At 40.9% G+C, this 22,412-nt stretch overlaps 2 protein-coding genes across 2 annotated transcripts in view; one reads left to right on the forward strand and one right to left on the reverse strand.

Moving 5' to 3' along the window:
• The first annotated feature begins 7,481 nt into the window (after positions 1-7,481).
• On the forward strand, positions 7,482-18,718 carry LOC117400946 (lens fiber major intrinsic protein-like). Its single transcript, XM_034001307.3, has 4 exons — positions 7,482-8,015; positions 11,510-11,674; positions 12,582-12,662; positions 15,095-18,718. Exons 1-4 carry the CDS (start codon positions 7,656-7,658, stop codon positions 15,278-15,280), a joined length of 792 nt encoding a protein of 263 aa, XP_033857198.3. The 5' UTR covers positions 7,482-7,655; the 3' UTR covers positions 15,281-18,718.
• Positions 18,719-18,898: 180 nt separating this feature from the next.
• Positions 18,899-22,412, reverse strand: part of LOC117966963 (signal transducer and activator of transcription 5B-like) — a 52,918-nt gene continuing 49,404 nt past the window's right edge. The window contains exons 18-21 of the mRNA XM_034913937.2: positions 21,769-21,915; positions 21,509-21,640; positions 20,927-21,082; positions 18,899-20,166 (exon numbers count right to left, since the gene is read on the reverse strand). Coding sequence (XP_034769828.2) covers positions 20,070-20,166; positions 20,927-21,082; positions 21,509-21,640; positions 21,769-21,915 — 532 coding nt within the window. The 3' untranslated portion in view covers positions 18,899-20,069. The remainder of the gene's footprint in view (positions 20,167-20,926; positions 21,083-21,508; positions 21,641-21,768; positions 21,916-22,412) is intronic.

Consider the following 22,412-nt stretch of genomic DNA (forward strand, 5'->3'; position numbering starts at 1 on the left):
TTGTGTGATGCATAAGAAGATCAAACGATCATTTAAGGATGGGATTACTTTAAAAGGAGATAGGGAGAGTGCGTATTTATACTAAATATAAAACACACTTATTCAGGGTGGCAGAATTCTCTACAGTGTCTCTACAGTGAATCTATGGGGGCATGCCTCACAGCCTTTTGAATTACCTCCTGTATTTGAATGAAAAAAAATCATAATGTAACAAAATGAAAAAATAACGTTGGGTTACATTCTCAAAGATATTTGCCTTTGGTGCAATTTCTGAAAAGAATTCTAAAAGGAATAAGAAACAATTCAGGATTACTTACATTCCACTAAATTAATCTGGTGACGATAGTTCACCGTGACTCTAGGCTAGATTCTCAGGAAAAAAACTAAACATACACCCCTAAATGACAGGTCTGCGTTGTTTATTTCTGGTTTGATAATTGTTTTGGGTGTGTTTTGAGTAAATAGCTTTGAGAATTGAGCCATATGCAGGGTCATAAAACTACAGGCCAGATTCTTCAGAACCACGCTGACAACACACAGAACAAGATGTACTGCATTTATCAAATACATTGTAATTACATTTTTACAAGAACACTACACAATTATGTTATTTAACAGGACTCAATACTTACTGTAAATCTGTTAAATTCTGATTTTTTAAATACAGTAACAAATAGGAGGCTGTGTGGTCCAGTGGTTAAAGAAAAGGGCTTGTAACCAGGAGGTCCCCGGTTCAAATCCCACCTCAGCCACTGACTCATTGTGTGACCCTGAGCAAGTCACTTAACCTCCTTGTGCTCCGTCTTTCGGGTGAGACGTTGTTGTAAGTGACTCTGCAGCTGATGCATCGTTCACACACCCTAGTCTCTGTAAGTCGCCTTGGATAAAGGCGTCTGCTAAATAAACAAATAACAAATATGTCCTGTTATGAATACATTCTGTGATTCTGAAGGGCATTCACATTGTTATACAGTGTTATGATTCCTTTATGAATCTATTATGAATACATTCTGTGATTCCTGTGATTCTGAAGGGCAGTCACATTGTTATACAGTGTTATGAATCTGTTATGAATACATTCTGTGATTCCTGTGATTCTGAAGGGCGTTCACATCGTTACGCAGCGTTATGAATCTGTTATTAATATATTCTGTGATTCCTGTGATTCTGAAGGGCATTCACATCGTTACGCAGCGTTATGAATCTGTTATGAATACATTCTGTGATTCCTGTGGTTCTGAAGGGCGTTCACATCGTTACGCAGCGTTATGATTCCTTTATGAATCCTACATTGCGTTCCCATTGAATCTATCTAATTCTGGTTTGATTTCATTGGCTGTATTTATCCTTTCTCAAAGAGAATGTGCTTCTGCCAGTTTGGAGGTAACAGTCTAGAGTGTATTACCTGTTTGGTTCTGGTTTTGTAAAAGTCTCTATTATGATACCATATATCACTTAAATACAGTACCTCCATAGACAGCAGTACTATTAGGGTGTCCAGTTATTGTACCTGTTTATCCCCCCAATTAACAATGAACTTTAACTATAAACGACATCACTGCTCTCTAACTATAAATGACATCACCACTCTCTAACTATACACGACATCACCGCTGTCTAACTATAAACGACATCACCGCTCTCTAACTATAAACGACATCACCGCTCTCTAACTATAAATTACATCACTGCTCTCTAACTATACACGACATCACCGCTGTCTAACTATAAATGACATCACTGCTCTCTAACTATAAACGACATCACCGCTCTCTAACTATAAATTACATCACCACTCTTTAACTATAAATGACATCACCGCTCTCTAACTATAAATGACATCACCGCTCTTTAACTATAAACGACATCACTGCTCTCTAACTATAAATGACATCACCGCTCTTTAACTATAAACGACATCACCGCTCTCTAACTGTAAATGACATCACCGCTCTTTAACTATAAACGACATCACCGCTCTCTAACTATAAATGACATCACCGCTGTCTAACTATAAATGACATCACCGCTCTCTAACTATAAATGACATCACCGCTCTCTAACTATAAATGACATCACCGCTCTCTAACTATAAATGACATCACCGCTCTCTAACTATAAACGACATCACCGCTCTTTAACTATAAACGACATCACCGCTCTCTAACTATAAATGACATCACCGCTCTTTAACTATAAACGACATCACCGCTCTCTAACTATAAACGACATCACCGCTCTCTAACTATAAACGACATCACCACTCTTTAACTATAAACGACATCACCGCTCTTTAACTATAAACGACATCACAGCTCTCTAACTATAAACGACATCACCACTCTTTAACTATAAACGACATCACCGCTCTTTAACTATAAACGACATCACTTTTCTCAGTTCAAAGGCTGATATTCAAATGATGTTGAGCCCAGTCCTCAAAGGATTAGATAGTTATAAGAGGTATTGAAGTATAGACATCCATGGCTTCTCATGAAACAGTTTTATCAGGTGAAACACTTGTCAGGCGAGAGAAGTTGTATCCAGAGTGGTTGAGTACTAATTAAACAAAATGATAAGTTACCAGCAGACTGCATTTATTTTACTTACAGTGAATTCTGGCAAACACAGTACAAATGTATCTGTTTATCAGCCGTGAGTGGATTGCACACGGAATCTATGGGAAATTGTGTGGTTATGTTTCTCAATGCGGTAAGCTGACAGCACAGCTCATTCGAGAGAGAACGCCCCTACAGAGAGTGGACTCGTCCACCTTGTGCGCAGCCTGACTAGAGTTCCACGCAGGTCGTGGGCAATTTAAGATGGGCCAGTAATAATTCATCATTTAATAAATTGGCATCTCAGCCCATTATATTAAAAGGAAAGGCAAGGCTGGACGCAAACCACAAACCGTACTGTTCAAAGACTAATGCCTTACAATTCAATCAAGAGCAAGCTCTGTAATCAAGAGGTCAGTGCGGCTCTTATTCTGATAACACTCTTAGTTACTCATCAGCCACTAGGAGGAAAGCCATTCACATTTCTTGGTGACATCTTTGTAGAGCGTATTACTACTCTGGATGCATTTCCCCATGTTCTGGAAGGTTGTAACATGGCTCTTGTAGGTGTTTGCTATAAAATGTTTCCAGGATCACATTGTTTGGAAGGCTGGCATCTTTTTACAGGTTTGCCTCCTGTTCTATAAAAGCTCTTCCACACAACATGCCTAACTTTATACTGCAGCAAGTTCTAGTCAGAGTACCTGTTTGGCTTTTTGAAACAGTTGATCTTAGTAGAAAGGAAGATTGTGCCCTTATTGAAGTTTTTTAAATCCTATCCAATACTTTAAACACAGAAAACAAGACCAGAGGATCTGTTGAAATCAAGTGGAGACTCAGGACGGGGAAGAACACACTTGTACACACAGAGTGATGAGAGGGTGGATTTGGTTACCTCGTTATTGATGCTGATTCATTGGGATCCTTTAAGAACTCATGTGATTCAAAGGGCATAATAATAGAAGCATGCTGTAGACCGTCAAACTCAGACGCCGAGCAAAATAATGTGTTATACAACGACATTAGAAATGTGTGCAGCAAAGGAGAAGCCATACCAACTTCCCCCGTATAAAATGGAAGAACCCGGTGGGGAGCACGACAGATGAAATTGAAATGGTGGAAATGACAAATGACTGCTTCCTAACGCAATTTGTCAAGGCACCAACTAGAGGGGAGGCATGCCTTGATTTAGTCTTTTCAAATAACGAAGACAGAATAACTAAAACAGAGGTCAGAGAGCCATTGGCAAACTCAGACCACAACATGGTCTCATTTGAAGTGATTTTTAAAACCCAAAAAGTAATGACTAAAGCTAAGGTTTACAATTTTAGAAAAGCAAACTATGAAGGTATGAAACAGAGACTAACAGAAATAGATTGGAGTAAAATAGAGAAAACATCCACAGAAAAAGGATGGCTGTTTTTTAAAAATGTAGTACTAGAGGCGCAAAACAATTACATCCCAAAAGTAGACAAATCTAAATCTAAAACAAAATGGCCAAAATGGTTTAATAGATCAATTTAAAAAATATTCAGTGAAAAAAGGCACTTTACAGAGCGTTTAAAAGGGACCAAAAACAAGAGCACTTGGAATTGCAAACGCAAGTCATAAAGGAAGTTAGAAAGGCCAAGAGAGAGATAGAAATCAATATTGCTAAGGGGGCTAAAACCAATTCCAAAATGTTTTTCCAATATTATAACAGCAAGAGAACATTCAAAGTGGAGGTTAAATGTCTAAGAGACACAAATGTCAAAATCATAGATGAAGAAAAAAAAATAGCAAATATATTAAATGATTACTTTTCACAAGTTTTTACAAAGGAGGATATGGACAACATGCCCCACATGTCGACCTGTTCCTATCCAGTTTTAAATAACTTTAGCATAACAGAGGCAGAAGTGTTAAAGGGACTAGGAGCTCTTAAAATAAATAAATCCCCTGGGCTGGATGAGATCCTCCCAATAGTACTCAAAGAAATGAAAGAAGTTATTTACAAACCGCTAACCAAGATCATGCAACAGTCTCTTGACACAGGGGTTGTACCGACAGACTGGAGAATTGCAAACGTAATACCGATCCACAAAAAGGGATACAAAACCGAACCAGGTAACCACAGACCAATAAGCCTGACTTCTATTATATGGAAACTTATGGAAACTATAATAAGATCCAAAATGGAAAATTACCTATATGGTAACAGTATCCTGGGAGACAGTCAGCATGGTTTTAGGAAAAGGAGATCGTGTCTAACTAACCTGCTTGACTTCTATTTATTTCTTAGCTGACACCCTTATCCAGGGTGACTTACAATTGTTACAAGATATCACATTATTTTTACATACAATTACCCATTTATACAGTTGGGTTTTTACTGGAGCAATCTATGTAAAGTACGTTGCTCAAGGGTACAGCAGCAGTGTCCCCACCGGGATTTGAACCCACGACCCTCCGGTCAAGAGTCCAGAGCCCTAACCACTACTCCACACTGCTGCCCCTTGAAAATGGATAATTGCAAAGCATACAATATGGTTTATTTAGATTTCCAGAAAGCTTTTGACAAAGTCCTGCATAAAAGATTAATTCTCAAACTGAATGCAGTAGGGATTCAAGGAAATGCATGCACATGGATTAGGGAGTGGTTAACATGTAGAAAACAGAAAGTACTGATTAGAGGAGAAACCTCCAAATGGAGCGAGGTAACAAGTGGTGTACCACAGGGATCAGTATTAGGTCCTCTGCTATTCCTAATCTACATTAATGATTTAGATTCTGGTATATTAAGCAAACTTGTTAAATTTGCAGACTACACAAAAATAGAAGGAGTGGCAAACACTGTTGCAGCAGCAAAGATCATTCAAAATGATCTAGACAGCATTCAGAACTGGGCAGACACATGGCAAATTACATTTAATAGAGAAAAGTGTAAAGTATTGCATGCAGGCAATAAAAATGTGCATTATAAATATGATATGGGAGATACTGAAATTGAAGAAGGAATCTATGAAAAAGACCTAGGAGTTTCCTAGGAGGACTCAGAAACGTCTTCATCTAGACAATGTGGGGAAGCTATAAAAAGGCCAACAAGATGCTCGGATATATAGTGAAAAGTGTTGAATATAAATCAAGGGAAGTAATGTTAAAACTTTACAATGCATTAGTAAGACCTAATCTAGAATATTGTTTTCAGTTTTGGTCACCTCGTTACAAAAAGGGTATTGCTGCTCTAGAAAGAGTGCAAAGAAGAGCGACCAGAATTATCCCAGGTTTAAAAGGCATGTCGTATGCAGACAGGCTAAAAGAACTGAATCTATTCAGTCTTGAACAAAGAAGACTACGCGGTGATCTGATTCAAGCATTCAAAATTCTAAAAGGTATTGACAATGTTGACCCAGGGGACTTTTTCGACCTGAAAAAAGAAACAAGGACCTTCAAGAAGCTGCTTGATGAGATTCTGGGATCAATAAGTTACTAACAACCAAATGAGCATGATAGGCCGAATGGCCTCCTCTCGTTTGTAAACTTTCTTATGTTCTTCTCAAAGTTCTGGGATCAATCAGTTACTGGTCAGTGTGCCACACTGCTTCCTTCTCTCCCAGTCCCTCAGTTCTAACCACTAGAGCCACACTGCTTCCCTCCCTCCCGGTCCCTCAGACCTAAGTACTTTAGCAGCCTCTGGTTGGGTTGTGTGGGGGGCAGGGGGGTGAGGGTGATGGCCTCAGTGGCTTTTCACACACCTACACCTGATCTGTGGATCAGAATGTCCAGCCCTTTAAAGGGGAGGGCACAGACCATATCAGAATATGTTAAAGACACACACACACACACACACACACACCTGATCGAATCACCTTCTTCCAGCTGTTGATCAGTTCATTATTTCATGACACCTCTCAGTCCTGGCGGGCTCTGGATCTCTAGGGCTGAACTTGTGCACCCTGATCTAAGCTGTTGCTTTCAAGTTCTAAATAAATGCCTGATGGAGCCGCTTTTACAGAGGAAGAAAGGCTTTGTACATCTGGGAATTGAAACTGAAATTAAGATCCAAGTAGAATCCCTTACCTAACAGTAGGTATCCAAGATTAGCTCTAATCAGAGTCTGTGAAACTAACAGACAGTGAGAGGAGGTTCTGCCATGTGTTGTAGCGAAGGTCAGGATTTGGCAGAACTGCAGGTTAGCTGTAACCTAACAAGAGCTAGATTGTGAGCGAGGAGGAATTCAGCGCACAGAAATACCTCGACTGTTGCCTAGAAGCATACTCAGGGTGTGTTTTGATTGTACATTCGAATAAAACTAAAAGTGTAGGGTTTTTTTTTTCTAATTCACACTTTTGGAGTATCAAATTATTTCCTGATAGCAGTTTATGATTGATAACGTGATTAGCACTAGAGAGTTTGAACAGATATATTAATAGTCAGGATGTTTAACAATTCACAAGCATATAAACAGATATCAAATATCAACCCTAAAGCCAGTTAAATTTATTCAAGCCCTCAATACTGCTGAATTAAGACATACTAAACCAAATGTAATATATTCAATGACAAATGTTTCGACTAGAAGTCTTTCTCAACGTCAATTGAAAACTTCAAAACATTAGTCATTGAGGTTATTAGGTTTGAGTATTTCTATATTTGAATCATACTTCAAAATGCCCAATTACAATCCCAAGGTAATTCAAGTAGATAATTGGGTCTAAACTGCAGAAAGAACGAGCTGAAACAGTTGTTCTACTAGTTTATTGCAGTTATGCCTGAGCTAACTAACTAACTGCCCCCTCAAAGTGGGCTGGTGGTGAAGGAAGAGTTAAGTTTTGGGTGATCCTGTTTGCATCCACCCCTCTCCCAGTCCCTCCCCTCGGATTAGCCGTGTCATTTACCCCTGAGCCCCTATAAATCCCCCGGTTAGAGGGACTGACAGTCCACAGGAGATGCTAACCCTTTGTCATTTCATGTTCCTGTTTAAAAAAAATAAAAATAAACTAACACCTCTACAAAATATACATGAAATAACTATCCACAGATATAAGATTATTTGATATTTATTTTGGCCTAGTTAATAGCACAGGTAGTTTAGTTTCGCTGAGCTGGTCGTCCACGATGTGGGAAGTCCGTTCCATGGTGTTTTGGCGGGCGGTTTTTGCCGAGTTCTTCGCCACAATGTTCTTTGTGTTTTTTGGTTTGGGCGCAGCACTGCGCTGGAGTGCGGGCCCCCTGAACGTTCTACACATCGCCTTCTGCTTTGGACTGGCAGCTGCCACTCTGGTCCAGTCGGTGGGTCACATTAGCGGTGGCCACCTCAACCCTGCCGTCACCTTTGCTTACCTGATTGGCTCCCAGGTGTCCCTGTTCCGCGCTTTCTTCTACATCACTGCGCAGCTGCTGGGCGCTGTGGCCGGGGCAGCTGTGCTGTATGGAGTGACACCCAACAACGTGCGCGGGAATCTGGCTCTCAATACGGTACGTCTTGAAATGAATGCTTTACCTTGCTCCTTTTCAATGGTTCCTTTTGAGGGGCTCACAAAGTAATACATCACTCTCCATTTAATACTGTCAGGGTGGAGATATCCAAGCGATGGAAAATCAAACGGGTGTCAACCATACCGGATGCTTTCCTATTGGTGACTTTGAATATCTCCACCCCACCCAATCACAGCTCAGCTCAGCTGCTCAGAAATCAGTCAGAAACTGAGAGGGGTGAAACCTGCTGTATAATTAACAAGGTGCTCCAGTGAAGAACCCCAGTCAAGTACTGTACATGGTGAGTGGTTTATTACAGTATATTGTGAGTCCATGAAAAATAAGCGTTGAAAAGGAGTGAGCCTATCTATAACTACAAAGCACTTAATAATTTAGACCTACTTAAGCAAAAGTAGTTTGAGTTAATTTAAAGTGTGAAGGCTCTCCTAATGGATCAATCAATAGCACAACTAATAACAGATAGCCATTCTGAATGAACCAAACAACCCCCCTATACCAGCAAATGCTGAAGGAATCGACCATTCTCCTCTATCCTCTCTTCTGGTTTCCTAGCTTCTCTTTCCACATTTGCTTTTTTTCCAGCAGCATTCACACCTCTGCAAGGTCTGATTCAAAACCAGCACACACACATTCCTCTAATGGGACAGTAAGAGATCCGTCACACTTCAGCACTTGGGCATGGCACACCGATGAAGGCTCTACAAAACGTTTGTCCACTTGAGTTCGTTTTGTTAAGTTTTACCTTTCTGTTGAGCGTTTTGAAGTTGCCCTGTTCACAAAACGTTGAGGATGTTTCTAAGAAATCTTTTTTTTTAATCACATTTTGATTAATTAAATCTGTTAGCAGTTCAAGAAATCTTTTAAAACTGTTTTACAAAAGTTTAGAAGTTTATTCTCAGTCTGAATGATTTAATCTATGATAAATGTTCCTCAAATTTTGTGAAGACCATACACAATTATACATCTATCGAAAGTCTATTCCAAAATAAGAATAAGGTTTTGTTGAAAACACACAAAGGATATGTAACAGGTCACATTTAGTCAATACTAATACATCTTAATTATCTGAGCAGTGGTACAATTTACAAACGTGATTTTCTGTGGACCTCATTTCATGTGGGTCTGTTATGCATGTAATATGCACAGGTCAGTAAATCACTGCTGAGGGAAACCACACCTTAGTTAAAGAGCAGTGTTACTTACATCCACCACTGTCTGACCAGGGCTGTCCAGTGAAGGGCTCTTGAGCCATGTAGGGCTCACTGGGTTTCACAATGTAGCACTTCTGATTTCAAGGGGAGGCTGGACTTGTAGTTTGTGGTAGATGTAATGAACTGGCATCTCAGCCCCTTGGATACACACTGCAAGCCATACGGATCAGAGACGAATGCTGATGTCAGCCACTAGGGGGATATCATCCCAAGAAGCAAGTCGGACTGCAAAAACAAACGGATTTAAACATGTAACCTGTCTAATGACCAGTGCAGTCCAGCGGAGCATTCATTTTCCTTTGTTATTTTTGGTTTTGTTTCGTAATGCTCGTTAGAACTCTCTGGTCATTGATGTTGCTCTGTTTTAGATTTAAAAAACTCTACGCGTTCCCTTTAGTTTCTTAAACACCAAGAATAACCACAGCTGATTTTCATCAAACACATGTTTTTCATCAAACACGATTCTACTATATTTGGGAAAGGTTTTAGTACTGACCCCCAATCGATGAACTTCAAAAATAATGATAAAAAGCTAACACTAGGGGTCCCCGAGTGGCTCCCCTGGTAAAAGCATGGATCGCGTCCCGGCTGTGCAAAGTCACCCGTCTCTTAAACATCTCTTATAAGAACATAAGAAAGTTTACAAACGAGAGGAGGCCATTCAGCCCATCTTGCTCGTTTGGTTGTTAGTAGCTTATTGATCCCAGAATCTCATCAAGCAGCTTCTTGAAGGATCCCAGGGTGTCAGCTTCAACAACATTACTGGGGAGTTGGTTCCAGACCCTCACAATTCTCTGTGTAAAAAAGTGCCTCCTATTTTCTGTTCTGAAATCCCCTTTATCTAATCTCCATTTGAGACCCCTGGTCCAACAAGAGACACCCAACACACAACCTATATTCTCATGCTAGGAAGAGATGAGTACATCTTATTTTTCAGTTTTAATTATTATGTTTTATATTGAAAATATACAATAAGAACTTGCAGGAAATATAAAAAAATAGTTAGAATTATGAACAATTGCAGAATAAAAAATATAACAATATATTCAATTAAGATAATAAGAAGTTAAATACAAAACCCAAACATTAAAAAATGCCTTAAAATGTTTCTTTAAAACAAACGTAACTTTTAATTGTGTACTGATATTCTGCTTATTTAGAAATCTATTTTCAATCATATGTCAATTGTTTATGAAACTAAATATAAGAAACTTCATGAAGGGGAGGCTATTCATTCAGCCCATCAGAGCTTGTCTGGTTCCTGATCTAAAAAATGTGTCAATTTGGGCCTTAAAGTGATTCAGCATCAACAACATGACTATGTAGCCCATTCCTTCCCCTCACCACTGTGTGTGAAGAAGTGTCTCCTTCCCTCTGTCCTAAGTCTATCTCCACTTAATTTCCAGCTGTGACCTCTGGTCCTGGTTTCTGTGTTGAGTTCAACTTCTTTCAAGTTTGTAAAGACTTCAGTCAAGTCTCCACTAACCTTTCTTTGTTCTCGGCTACACAGATTCAGGTCTTTCAGTCCAGGGCGTTGGCCAGGTAGCTGTTTGCTGGACTCATATAATACAGGGGGATTCATAATTTGCACAGTAGAGACTGTGAAGACTGAGGAACTGCAGGCATCACACCTGTTATATGTGAATAGCCAAACAGTGCGTCACAGTGTCTCTGTGAGACATTTTCCCTTTATTATTATTTATTAGCAGACGCCCTTATCCAGGGCGACTTACAATTTTTAGACGTTATTTTTACATACAATTACCCATTTATACAGTTTTTACTGGAGCAATCTAGGTAAAGAACCTTGCTCAAGGGTACAGCAGCAGTGTCCCCCACCTGGGATTGAACCCACGACCCTCCAGTCAAGAGTCCAGAGCCCTGACCACTACTCCACACTGCTTATCCTCCTCCAGCTTTCACGATGCTCTGACAATGTAGCGTGAATTATGAATACCCTGTATATAGCTGTGATAACACCATCTCAAATGTATTTGCATCAGATGGAAATGACATGACATTAAAATAAGCTGTACCAGTTTAACTAATTGTTTTTTTAACTATATATTATAAAAGGTATAGAGTAGATCGCCGTGTAGGCTGATTCTCACCCACTCCGAGTCAGAGCGGTCAGTGATCTCAGTCCTGGGTAGCAGCTCTGACCCCTCGAGGGGTGGGTCTCATGCAGCCCCCTGTAGGATATTCGATCCATTCCGTTCATGATGCACTGTCTCTCTGTCTGTCTCTCTGTCTGTCTCTCAGCTGCACGCCGGGGTCAGTCTTGGCCAGGCCACCACAGTGGAGGTGTTCTTGACCATGCAGCTTGTTGTGTGTATCTTTGCTGTGACAGACGAGAGGAGGAACGGCCGCATGGGCTCTGCTGCGCTGGCCATTGGCTTCTCCGTCACCCTGGGGCATCTTCTGGGGGTAAGAGGAACCGGGGGTCGATGTTCCTGGGAGTGTGAAGGGGTTCTAGCTGATGAAACAAGTCTGTCCGTAACATCCGTCCTCCACTGCCACACTGTCAATTCAAACGAGTGCTACCACTAGGATGAAATGTATAGAACAGCAGGAACAGAATATTGTGCAATATGAAATGGCAATGCGCGTCTCCACATACATGCAAACATGCCATTACAATAGTGTAGCGTGACATACAGATTGACGGACGTACAGGCAGACGCACGCGCCCCTATATTCCCAGAATCGGATATTCTCAATAGCTTATGCTAAATAATGTTAATACCAAGGTGCATGACAATTGGACAAGCGGTTCTCTATATGCAAACATGGATGGACTTATGAACAGACACCCCCGCACCCCCATGCTGAGAATCTGGTATTATCATAAATAATGTTTATACAACATGACAGCTGGATAAGCGGTTCATCAGATATTTCCAAAGTTAAATGACTCCATTTTCAAGTGCTTTCAAGTTACAAAGTGAGAACTAAACATACCTAACTTGCTGCATTTATTTCCAGTTTTGTAACTTTGTAACAGGTGCTTTTACTCCTTTTGAAAGTAATTTACTCCCTGGAGAGAAAATCCTCCCCAAAGTGTCCTTAATAAGACAGTGTTCTAACTGCTGTAGGGATAAAGACATGCTTTCAAACCATGCTGTAAGGTTAGGATGATGCAAAAGCTGTTAGTCAATTAACCAATTTGGATTTGTACTTCCTATCTGTTTTAATTTACTGTTTCAGTTTTCAGTTTTAGTTTGTATCAATGTCTTTCTAAATCAGATGCCCTTGAGTGGTTTTTCTAGACAGGCATTGCATCCCCGTCTCCACTCCCTGTGTGTGTTTGTTGAACGGGCTCTCCCTCTTCCAGATGTACTACACTGGGGCTGGAATGAACCCGGCCAGGTCCTTCGCTCCAGCTGTGCTTGTCAGGAATTTCATCAACCACTGGGTAAGCAAAATCCAGCCTTCCTTCTGCCTGTCTGCTAAACTGCATCACCCAATGCTAGTGCCATTGACCTGTGTAATGGGCTTATGACTAGGGTGCAGCTAGAACTCGGTAGAAGGACTATCATTTTGAGTTGAATAGTTGAGGTAAAAACAGTGGAATAAGCTGACTAGTCACCACTTAAAAAAAAAAAAAAGATAATGTCTGGTGCTCTATTTTGAATGTTTCCTAACACTTTGCAGGCTGTGCACTATATTTTAAAACATCTATTTTTCTAACGTTTTATTACTGTTCCAATAGTAATGGACTGCAAGCGCAACTCCATTTGAAATGGCACGCCTGTCAATCACTTCACTTCACGTGACGTGCAATTAGTTCACTACCAGTTTAACTAAAACCAAGGCAGGACAGCACCCCACCTTAGAAATCTCTGCATAGGCTTCCAGTGCAATACAGGGGTGAGTTTAGAATGGCCTTGCTCCTGCTGATATCTCAGAGCTTCTCTTTCTATATGTCCCTAGCTATGCCCTGTGGTCTCAGGGTCTGGTTTATCGGTGGTGCAGGTCCTCTCTACCCAGGGAGTGGGTGTCTAGCTGTGTCCTGTGGTCTCAGGGTCTGGTTTATCGGGGGAGTGCAGGTCCTCTCTACCCAGGGAGTGGGTGTCTAGCTGTGTCCTGTGGTCTCAGGGTCTGGTTTATCGGGGGAGTGCAGGTCCTCTCTACCCAGGGAGTGGGTGTCTAGCCGTGCCCTGTGGTCTCAGGGTCTGGTTTATCGGGGGAGTGCAGGTCCTCTCTACCCAGGGAGTGGGTGTCTAGCCGTGCCCTGTGGTCTCAGGGTCTGGTTTATCGGGGGAGTGCAGGTCCTCTCTACCCAGGGAGTGGGTGTCTAGCCGTGCCCTGTGGTCTCAGGGTCTGGTTTATCGGGGGAGTGCAGGTCCTCTCTACCCAGGGAGTGGGTGTCTAGCCGTGCCCTGTGGTCTCAGGGTCTGGTTTATCGGGGAGTGCAGGTCCTCTCTACCCAGGGAGTGGGTGTCTAGCTGTGCCCTGTATGAAGACTGTATGAAAATCACTCCTGAGGATTATTCAAATTCCATCTAACAGCAGGTTTATACTTCTGGAGATCATTCAAAAAAGTCTGCTGTTTCTTCCATGGTTTGCCAGACAGTCGCACGACTAGAAAAACTTCAAATCACCCTCAGTGATGCACTTTTGTGTACAGATGTCATAGCGTGCTGGAACATATGACTCAATTAAAAAAAAAAGTGTAATAGTAGTTCCTTAGTACGATGGTTGTAGTTATTTACGTTAAGTTATATGTCATGTGTAGGGCGTTTCTTATTAAAAGAGACATCATTTCACACAGCTAGAGCCGGCAGAGCCACGTAATATATACAACTTCCTTCAGGGCATTCATTTGAACTTTTACTGAAAATATCAAATTCTTACATTTACTAGTCTTCCCTATTGATTAACATTTGGTTTTGGTTGAATAAGTAACAAAAAAACGTTTTGCATACATATTAAAACTCTACATATAATTTAGTATCGCCTAAGGGGATGAAAATGGAATGTAATCCATTCATTATAATTCTGTATATTTCCTTCGTTTGAAGCACGTAAATACGGTTAGCAGTGCAGACAGAACACAAGCTAAATAAAATCATGTCAATAAAATAGGCAACTGCTTGGAATAAGCGGAATGTGGCAACGTGGCCACGCCCTTGTGCATAGTTTATGTCTATATGTTACGTATTGTGTGCAAATGTTGGTGTATAGTCATTGGTACACGGGATATAAACGGGTCTGTGTTTCACGTGTGATTTAAATTGTATATTTGTATTTAGGCACGAGGTTGGCACATCACATCACTTGCATTTAAAGTATTAGTATGTGAACACGGGAAAGTGCACTTTAATTAATTCACGTGCAGTTGTACCGAGATTGAATGATTGACTAGCAATCGAGTCTCGGTAGAGCTGCATAAAAGCAGCATGTTTTCACTCACTCGGGGTTGTGTGTTCGGTGAGTGGAGAACGGGTGTGGAGAAGGAGGTAAAACTAATGAGAAGTAAAATAATAGTAATAAGTGTTCTTACTCACCGTGTTTTTCTGTTTACTGTTTAGTCTGTTTTGTTTATATATTTATTTTGGCGTAAGTGCCGTGTCCTGTTTTTGTGTTCTCTTATTTTATTTATTAAATGCTGAGCACAACCAAGTGTTCAGCTTCACCAACTTCACTGTCTGTTCTGTGTTTCTCCCGGTTTCTGGTCTGATGTCACCCACTGCAGCCGTCTTTGTGACACGGAATAAGAGAAAATCTGTCCTTTTTGCCTCATACTACTGAATATTCCTCCGAGCGCTCTCTTCATGAGGAAAGTCCCATTCGATTGCTCTCAGCTGGTGTTTGCTGTACTAACACACTCTCTCTCCCTTGCAGGTGTACTGGGTGGGCCCGCTGATAGGGGGCGCTCTGGGGGCTCTGATCTATGACTTCCTGCTGTTCCCCCGGATGAGGGGTCTTTCAGAGAGACTGGCCGTGCTCAAGGGGAGTTGTCCCCCAGAGGGTGAGGGGCAGCAGGACACCCGAGGGGACCCCATCGAGCTGAAGACCCAGGCCCTATAGACATGGTCTGCACTGCCTCCCCTTCCCCCCCGATTCACCCCCCCTGGACAGACTGAAGAGGCTAAACCTGGAGACAAGCGCACAGCCTCCCCTTCAGAATACTGTAGAGTACTGAAATAGCGATTCACAAGTTCATGTAGATTTTCTGGCATATTTCCTTCGTTCTGGACCGTGTAAATAAGGCTACCAATGCAAATAAAATCATGTCCCTTTTGCATCCTACTATTGAATATTCCTCTGAGTGTCGACGATACGTCAATGCATGGACATTGAAAATAATGTCATGTCTGTACAGTACACTGAAAGGGAGATATTTTGTGCACAGTTGATCAGGAATGTTTATTTTCAAACCACGACAAGAATATAGACCTTCATATGAATATAAATAGATATACAGTTTGTGCTGAAAAAAAAACAACAGCAATCATTTTTCTCTTCTCTTTCAAGCGTTTCGACGGTTAAAACTGGCAGGCGGATTGATTTGCTTTTGTGTATCCTGTAGCAGCAGTGCTGGTGTTTGGAAAGTAGATCCGGCTGGGAAGAAATAGGTCCGCGATGCTCCTCTTTTTTTTTTTTTTTTTTTTTTTGAAGGACCGAATGAGTGGTGGTGCTGTGGCTTCAGGCTTCTCTCCCGCTGAGGAGAGCTGAGTTTGTGTCTGACTCAGGTCAGGGAATTGTCCTGCGAGAAGGGGTGGAGAGGGGGGTGACTTTACTTCAGTCTTCTGTGTCTTGAAGGCAATATATCTCACGTCCCAAACTCCTTCCCCCAAAATCTGTACTTTAATATTCAACTTTGATTTGAACTGATTTATTTATCGATTCACGTCATGTGACGTCAATCACCATAATTCTGTATTCAAGACCCATCAGTTAGGTCACAGTTTGTGGTTGAATTCTGGAAGGGATTCAGACTTTATCTCCTGGCTCAAGGCCTCAACTCTAAGCACTAGGCCCACCAATGTTTGTAGAAATGTAGGTATAGGGGATTTTGAGGCTGGAGTGAGATGGAAGTTACCAAACTCCCCTTTCTGTAAATATTGCGCTACACCACCTCCAAGTCACAGATTCTGCCTAAACAGGTAACAGGTTGGGACAAACCAATGTACCTGTCCAGCAGGGGGACTTCAGAAACCAATTGGAAGCACTAGAATCTTATTCCACCCCCAACACCCCCACCCACCCCGCACAATGTTTCCATTCGCTGTCTTCAGTCTTTCTCTACTTGATTAATACTTCTTTTGATACTGAGAAAGACGTTTGAACAATGGCTTAATGCGTTTTTATTTTAGTTTCTATATATTATACATAATAATACACAGCACTGAAAAGAACTGAGTTCTATTTATTATCATTATTCTTATTATCAATATTCTTATTTATTATTGATTTATTCGTTTTACTGTCAAGGTTTCAAATTAAGGTTCAAGTAAATAGATCCACTCTTTGGTTTGGGGTTCGAAAAAAAAACTTTGAAAATGGAATTGTTCACTTCCAATTTATATTTCACTGCGTAAAAAACAAAGTGATTAACTTGCGATTGACTGCTCCACAGTGCCACCCTCAGTCTTCAGAGTGCAGTTTTGTACTGGAATGTATTGATTAGCCGTGCTTAACTTGTCTTTTTTAGTGGGAGCCCTTGGTTTTAAAATTAAGAAATCTTTCGAAAGTCCTGTAAACTCTACTTTAAAAAAATGCAAACTTTGCCTGCGATACATCTGCTCTATATTCTATATTTAAAGTGATAGTCAAAGTATGTAATTTAGATTAATGCCAAGCTCTTTTGGTGCAGTTAACGTTTCAATAAACATTCAAGGCTGACCGAATTAAGTCAGGGTGCAGTTCTTAATGATATTTCGGGAGGCATTTTCTTGATACCCCAAGCTGCAGTTCTTTAAATGAGCTGCTATAAGTGGATACTTGTTCATTTTAATTCCTTGACTCCGGTTTATTTTTTAAATTGAGTCATTATCTTCTGTTTTGTTGCTTTCTTTGAATTTAAATAATACAGAATGCATGCATACCAATGTTACACGCAGATATTACTAAGTTTATTATACATTCATTATTATCTTATTGACAGATTTGTTGACCAAACTTTGGGTGCTTGATTTAATAAACTATAAACCACAGGGACATGGCGATAAAGTGGAGTCTGTGATCCAAGATCGATACAGGTAAAATCTGTGTACAGGACTACCTATGATAGGAGACAGCCTGCTGCCTTTAAAATTACACTCACTGGTTTTCTTTATGTTTTAAAGACCAGGACCTCTATTTTAGGTGCAAATGTCTTCATATTTTGCCCAAATTACAATAATTGCATGCAATTCCAAGCATTATTGAATTGGTATATAATTGTGTGATATCTGTGCAAACCTGTTCTTTGTACTGACTTTCTTATTTAGCAAACTTCTTTCTTTTCACTCAGGTGAAGCCTTTTCATCCTGCCTGCAAAACTCTGAGTTCCTTTTTGAATAGGAACCTAGATTTCTGCTAGTTGCAGGTGGGGGCCTATTAACTGTGACACAGGAAGGCAGTGAACTTATAGTACGCTAACATGGGCTTCTAAGGTGAAATAATAAGGGAGTTGACAAACATTTGGCTGGTGCTTCTTTGTCTACATGAGTTCTGTTTGAGAGTTTTGGATAATGGATAAGGGCTTCATCTGAGTCAATGAGAAAAGTCTGCAAAAGATAAATACAAAAGTAGACCTATGAAGTGTTGCTTTGATATCTCTAAACATGTGTGGCAAACAATGCCCTCCTTGTACAGTGGGACTGAGGGAGCAGTCCTTCCCCAGGGTGTTGTGTCACATGGTTATTATTATTATTATTATTATTATTATTTATTTCTTAGCAGACGCCCTTATCCAGGGTGACTCGCAATTGTTACAAGATATCACATTATTTTTTTTACACATTATTTTTTACATACAATTACCCATTTATACAGTTGGGTTTTTACTGGAGCAATTTAGGTAAAGTACCTTGCTCAAGGGTACAGCAGCAGTGTCCCCCACTGGGGATTGAACCCACAACCCTCAGGAGTCCAGAGCCCTAACCACTACTCCACACTGCTTCCCCAATGGTTTATAGACCCAGTACATTATTGAAGATTGTGTAAAAGAACACAGTAAGTGTCCATTTCCCCTCAGTACAGCCACGGTAGTCATCTAGAACACATTTGACATGTACCACTTTTATTTTTACAAGCACGACTTGATTCCAAATGTTGAACTGTGTTTTTAATGACTTCTTCAGGATTCACAAGTGATCTTTCTTATTATTTTCTCATGTCTGTCTTTCTTGTGTTCAACACTTACTGTAACACTGTTCCATTTCCACACCCCTGCTCCTGAATGTTTAGAAGTCTTTAAACTTGTAAACTTCTGGAATGTTACAAATTTTTAAAAAAAGGAAAATAAATCTTGGGAATGTTGTGCCGCGCCATCATTATTATTATTATTATTATTATTATTATTATTATTATTATTATTATGATTATGTATTCTCCATATCAGCACAATTGACGTCACCTGCTTTAAAAAAAAAAAATGAATTCCATTCACAACGCTGACATCACAATCAGCCGTGTACCGCAGACACAGTATTCTCTTCAAACCTTTACTTCTTTTTAATGAAATTGACAACAGACTGAATACAGGTTGGTAAGGATTAGCAATCAAATACAGCTGGATGTGTAACTTGTGTTAATAATAAAGCAGTATATAATAGAGTTCTGGATGGTGAGTGTGCCTGTGTGAGGGTTATATCAGCACTCAGTGCTTTCAGCCTCGCTCCGTTCACTTCTACTCATGCTGATATTTGAAGTCTCTCACATGTTAGTCAGTAGTAGTTCTTCTCTCTCACACTCAATGCAGATGTGTCCTGCGCATGAAGCCAATATCTTGAAGGGTTGGGTAAAAGTCAAATGACCTTTATATGGTGGCAAACTTAGGTCACAGGGTGAGGGTGTTTTCCAAAACACTTCCAATATGAAGTCGCTTACATGAAATGGGTATTGGCAGTTTCAGTAGAGGCAGCATCGGATTTAAAATTCATACAAGCTCCCAGGGAAGCTTCATTATATCCACAGTGAAGCCTCAGTGTGGTAACCTCTATGACATCATCATGCTAGACTGGACCAACAGTGGGGCTCTAAAGCACATTTACACAAGATATCGCCTTGGATTTCATGAAGGGTCACTCATTGTGAAGTGATGAGCCTTTCCAAAGTCTTCCCTTTTTAGTGCCTTTGACAGAGATTATTGTATTGTCTTTCCTAATATACCAATGACGAGAGTTCTCCACAAATATATTACTGAAAATATTGGTTGTAACAGTCTGTAACCTGCAGTGCTGAGCTACTTTCACACAGAATGAAATACATTTGTGTACATTTTCTAAAAACTGGAAAATCTGTTTTTAGTGTGAAACAAAAAGTAATACCCAAGTTCTGTAATGTAATAAACGTTTTTTTTTTTTTTTTTTTTTATTGAAATTCATTTTTAAAATAATGTAAAAGTTAATACAAAAAGGAAATCCCCTTAATAAACCAGGTTGTGATAGCGGTTCACATTCAGTGATGCAATGTGTTTTATTTACAATGGGAGATGTTCTGCATCCCCGATTAGTCTTGAAGCTCAAGGCACTGTAGATTTGTAGTAATAATGTGAATGCTAGTTTCTTCTCCATGAATGCACTGACGTGTGCTTCTTTATACACAGTTTAGTCTCAGTGCGTCCAAATTGTGCTGCAAAGCCTCGTGATTGGTCCGTGGCGTGGTGATGTCACTGTGGGAGCTGGAAGTTGTCCGTGTCCATACGAGAGGCGTCTCCTCCCAGTAACTCCACAAACTCCCAGTCTGTCGGAGGGGGCAGGTCCAGACTGCTCATCCCATGGGAAAAAATATAGCAAGCATGTCAGCAACATCCCTCCAAATAACCACTATCAGTCTGATAGGAAAGACATGTATCAATCACATAGAATAAGAAATGCAAGGATTAGTTTCATGAAAATTAGATAAGTGGTATTTAATATCTAGATTAGGAAAGCGAATGAGTTTGTATCATGGTACATTATTATTATTATTTATTTCTTAGCAGACGCCCTTATCCTGGGCGACTTACAATTGTCACATTATTTTTACATACAATTACCCATTTATACAGTTGGGTTTTTACTGGAGCAATCTAGGTAAAGTACCTTGCTCAAGGGTACAGCAGCGTCCCCCACCTGGGACTGAACCCACAACCCTCCGGTCAGGAGTCCAGAGCCCTAACCACTACTCCACACTGCTTCAAAATGACTGATCTGTGTAAATGTGACATACAGGTGGATGTGGAGACAGAGACACCTCCATATAGCCATAGTCTAATACTCTCAATAACATGCTAAAGAATGTTCTTCCCAAGTTTCATCACAATTTAATATGCCCTTTTCCAGATATATAGATGCCCTCTAAAAGATCACAGTACTTCTGAAACTTGCTTTATACTGTAGCACTTAGACATTGATGGCATTGGGAAAGACTTCTAGTCAAAGCTTTTGCCAGTACTTGCATTGGGATAATGATTGTGTAAGTTCTGTAAATTGAACCAATTCTCCTGTGTGATTCTCTTATTGCTGAGACCCTGAGCTGACTCACTGGTAGTGTGCCCCTGCCTGCCCCTGCTCAGGGAAGGGCTCCAGGACTCCCTGCATCGTAGGGTTGTTCTGCATGTGGACATCTTGCTGGGGCCCTCCTGGGTATGGGAGCTGGTTATATAGCATGGGGTTCACAAAGGGGTGCTGAAACTGGCCCCTGCAAAGAGAACACAGAAATCAGAGATGCACACCCCCCACCATGCTGTCATTGTAGTGAAACAGCCACCATTATCACATGTAAGAATGTAGGACATACAGACAGACCTTATATTCCCAGATTCTGATAAAGAATTGCATTAGGAAGTTTCATCACAATAAGCGACACTCCAGATATAAGTGTGAAAGACAGACAAACAGCCCCATACACCCCCTGATTCAGGCATGTTCAATCATTTGTGCTAAAGAACGTCTTCAGCCAGTTTCATCACAGTTTGACAAGTGGTTCTCTAGATACGCATGGTGTATCTGGAATCAGCTTTCCTATTTATTCTACAAGTATGTTATCTATGTAAATTCATTGAATTTAGTAACTGTCACCAAGCAACTGCCCAGAGCTCTCATGTGAGTGTTTTACGGGACTCACGGGTGTGTGAAGAAGATGTCGTTGATCTGAGCGAGGTTCATCTGGGTGGGGGGCTCCATGGGGGTCTCGCTGGGCAGGGGTGAGGGGGCTGAGGACACCCCACCATTCCCCATGCGGGACGAGATCGGCTCCCTAAAATACACAGCACGGCAGTCAACACACTGACACACACAAATGAAGGGGTGAGTGCTTCTCTTATCTGTTGAAGGCGGGGGGGTTGAAGGGCGGTGCTGTGTTGAAGGGGTGAGTGCTTCTCTTACCTGTTGAAGGCGGGGGGGTTGAAGGGTCGTGCTGTGTTGAACGGCGTCTGGAGGTTCATCTGAGTCTGGTGGTCCAGGTCACTGGGGAGGGGGGACGGGGTGGAGGGGGCGCCCCCACCATTCCCCATGCGGGATGAACTCTGCTCCCTGAGAAACACAACCAAACACGGGGTCACACAGGCCCGCAGCACCCACAATGCAATTTGTACCATTCAAAGTTAAAATGAACTCATCAAAACTGTAGGTCATCTGCAATAAGCTCTGCGATATCTGGCATCACTAACCTTCACATTCGGTGGTCCTGACTGAATATTTGTTACCGTATCTCATTTTGGACATGCAGAGCCTGATTTAAAGAAACTAATTCTCTGATATCAGCTTTTGTAGGTTTAAACATCCTTTCTGTTTTAAACACTGTACTTGTTCTGGAAACACTCCCTGAATGTTCAGAGCGCTGTGGGTACTTCACTCATGGGGACTCGTGGGGTATTTGCTTTGTGGAATAACTACAGGACTCTATGACTGTTCATGGTGTATCGTCTACGTGAATATTTCAACAAACTCTGCTTAATGTGTATTCAGATGTGACGTATGGTGATGCCCAGTGCATATTCTTAGGTTATTTGCCAATTGTCTGTTTCATG

Source organism: Acipenser ruthenus, chromosome 42 (genome assembly GCF_902713425.1).
Source record: "Acipenser ruthenus chromosome 42, fAciRut3.2 maternal haplotype, whole genome shotgun sequence".
Lineage (NCBI taxonomy): Eukaryota > Metazoa > Chordata > Actinopteri > Acipenseriformes > Acipenseridae > Acipenser > Acipenser ruthenus.

Excerpts from the sequence above, each read along its gene's own strand:
- LOC117400946 (XM_034001307.3), top strand. The coding sequence starts at position 7,656 with ATGTGGGAAGTCCGTTCCATGGTGTTTTGGCGGGCGGTTTTTGCCGAG. Across the intron at positions 8,016-11,509 it reads GGAATCTGGCTCTCAATACG|CTGCACGCCGGGGTCAGTCT; the intron begins GTACGTCTTGAA and ends TCTGTCTCTCAG. Across the intron at positions 12,663-15,094 it reads GGAATTTCATCAACCACTGG|GTGTACTGGGTGGGCCCGCT; the intron begins GTAAGCAAAATC and ends TCTCCCTTGCAG.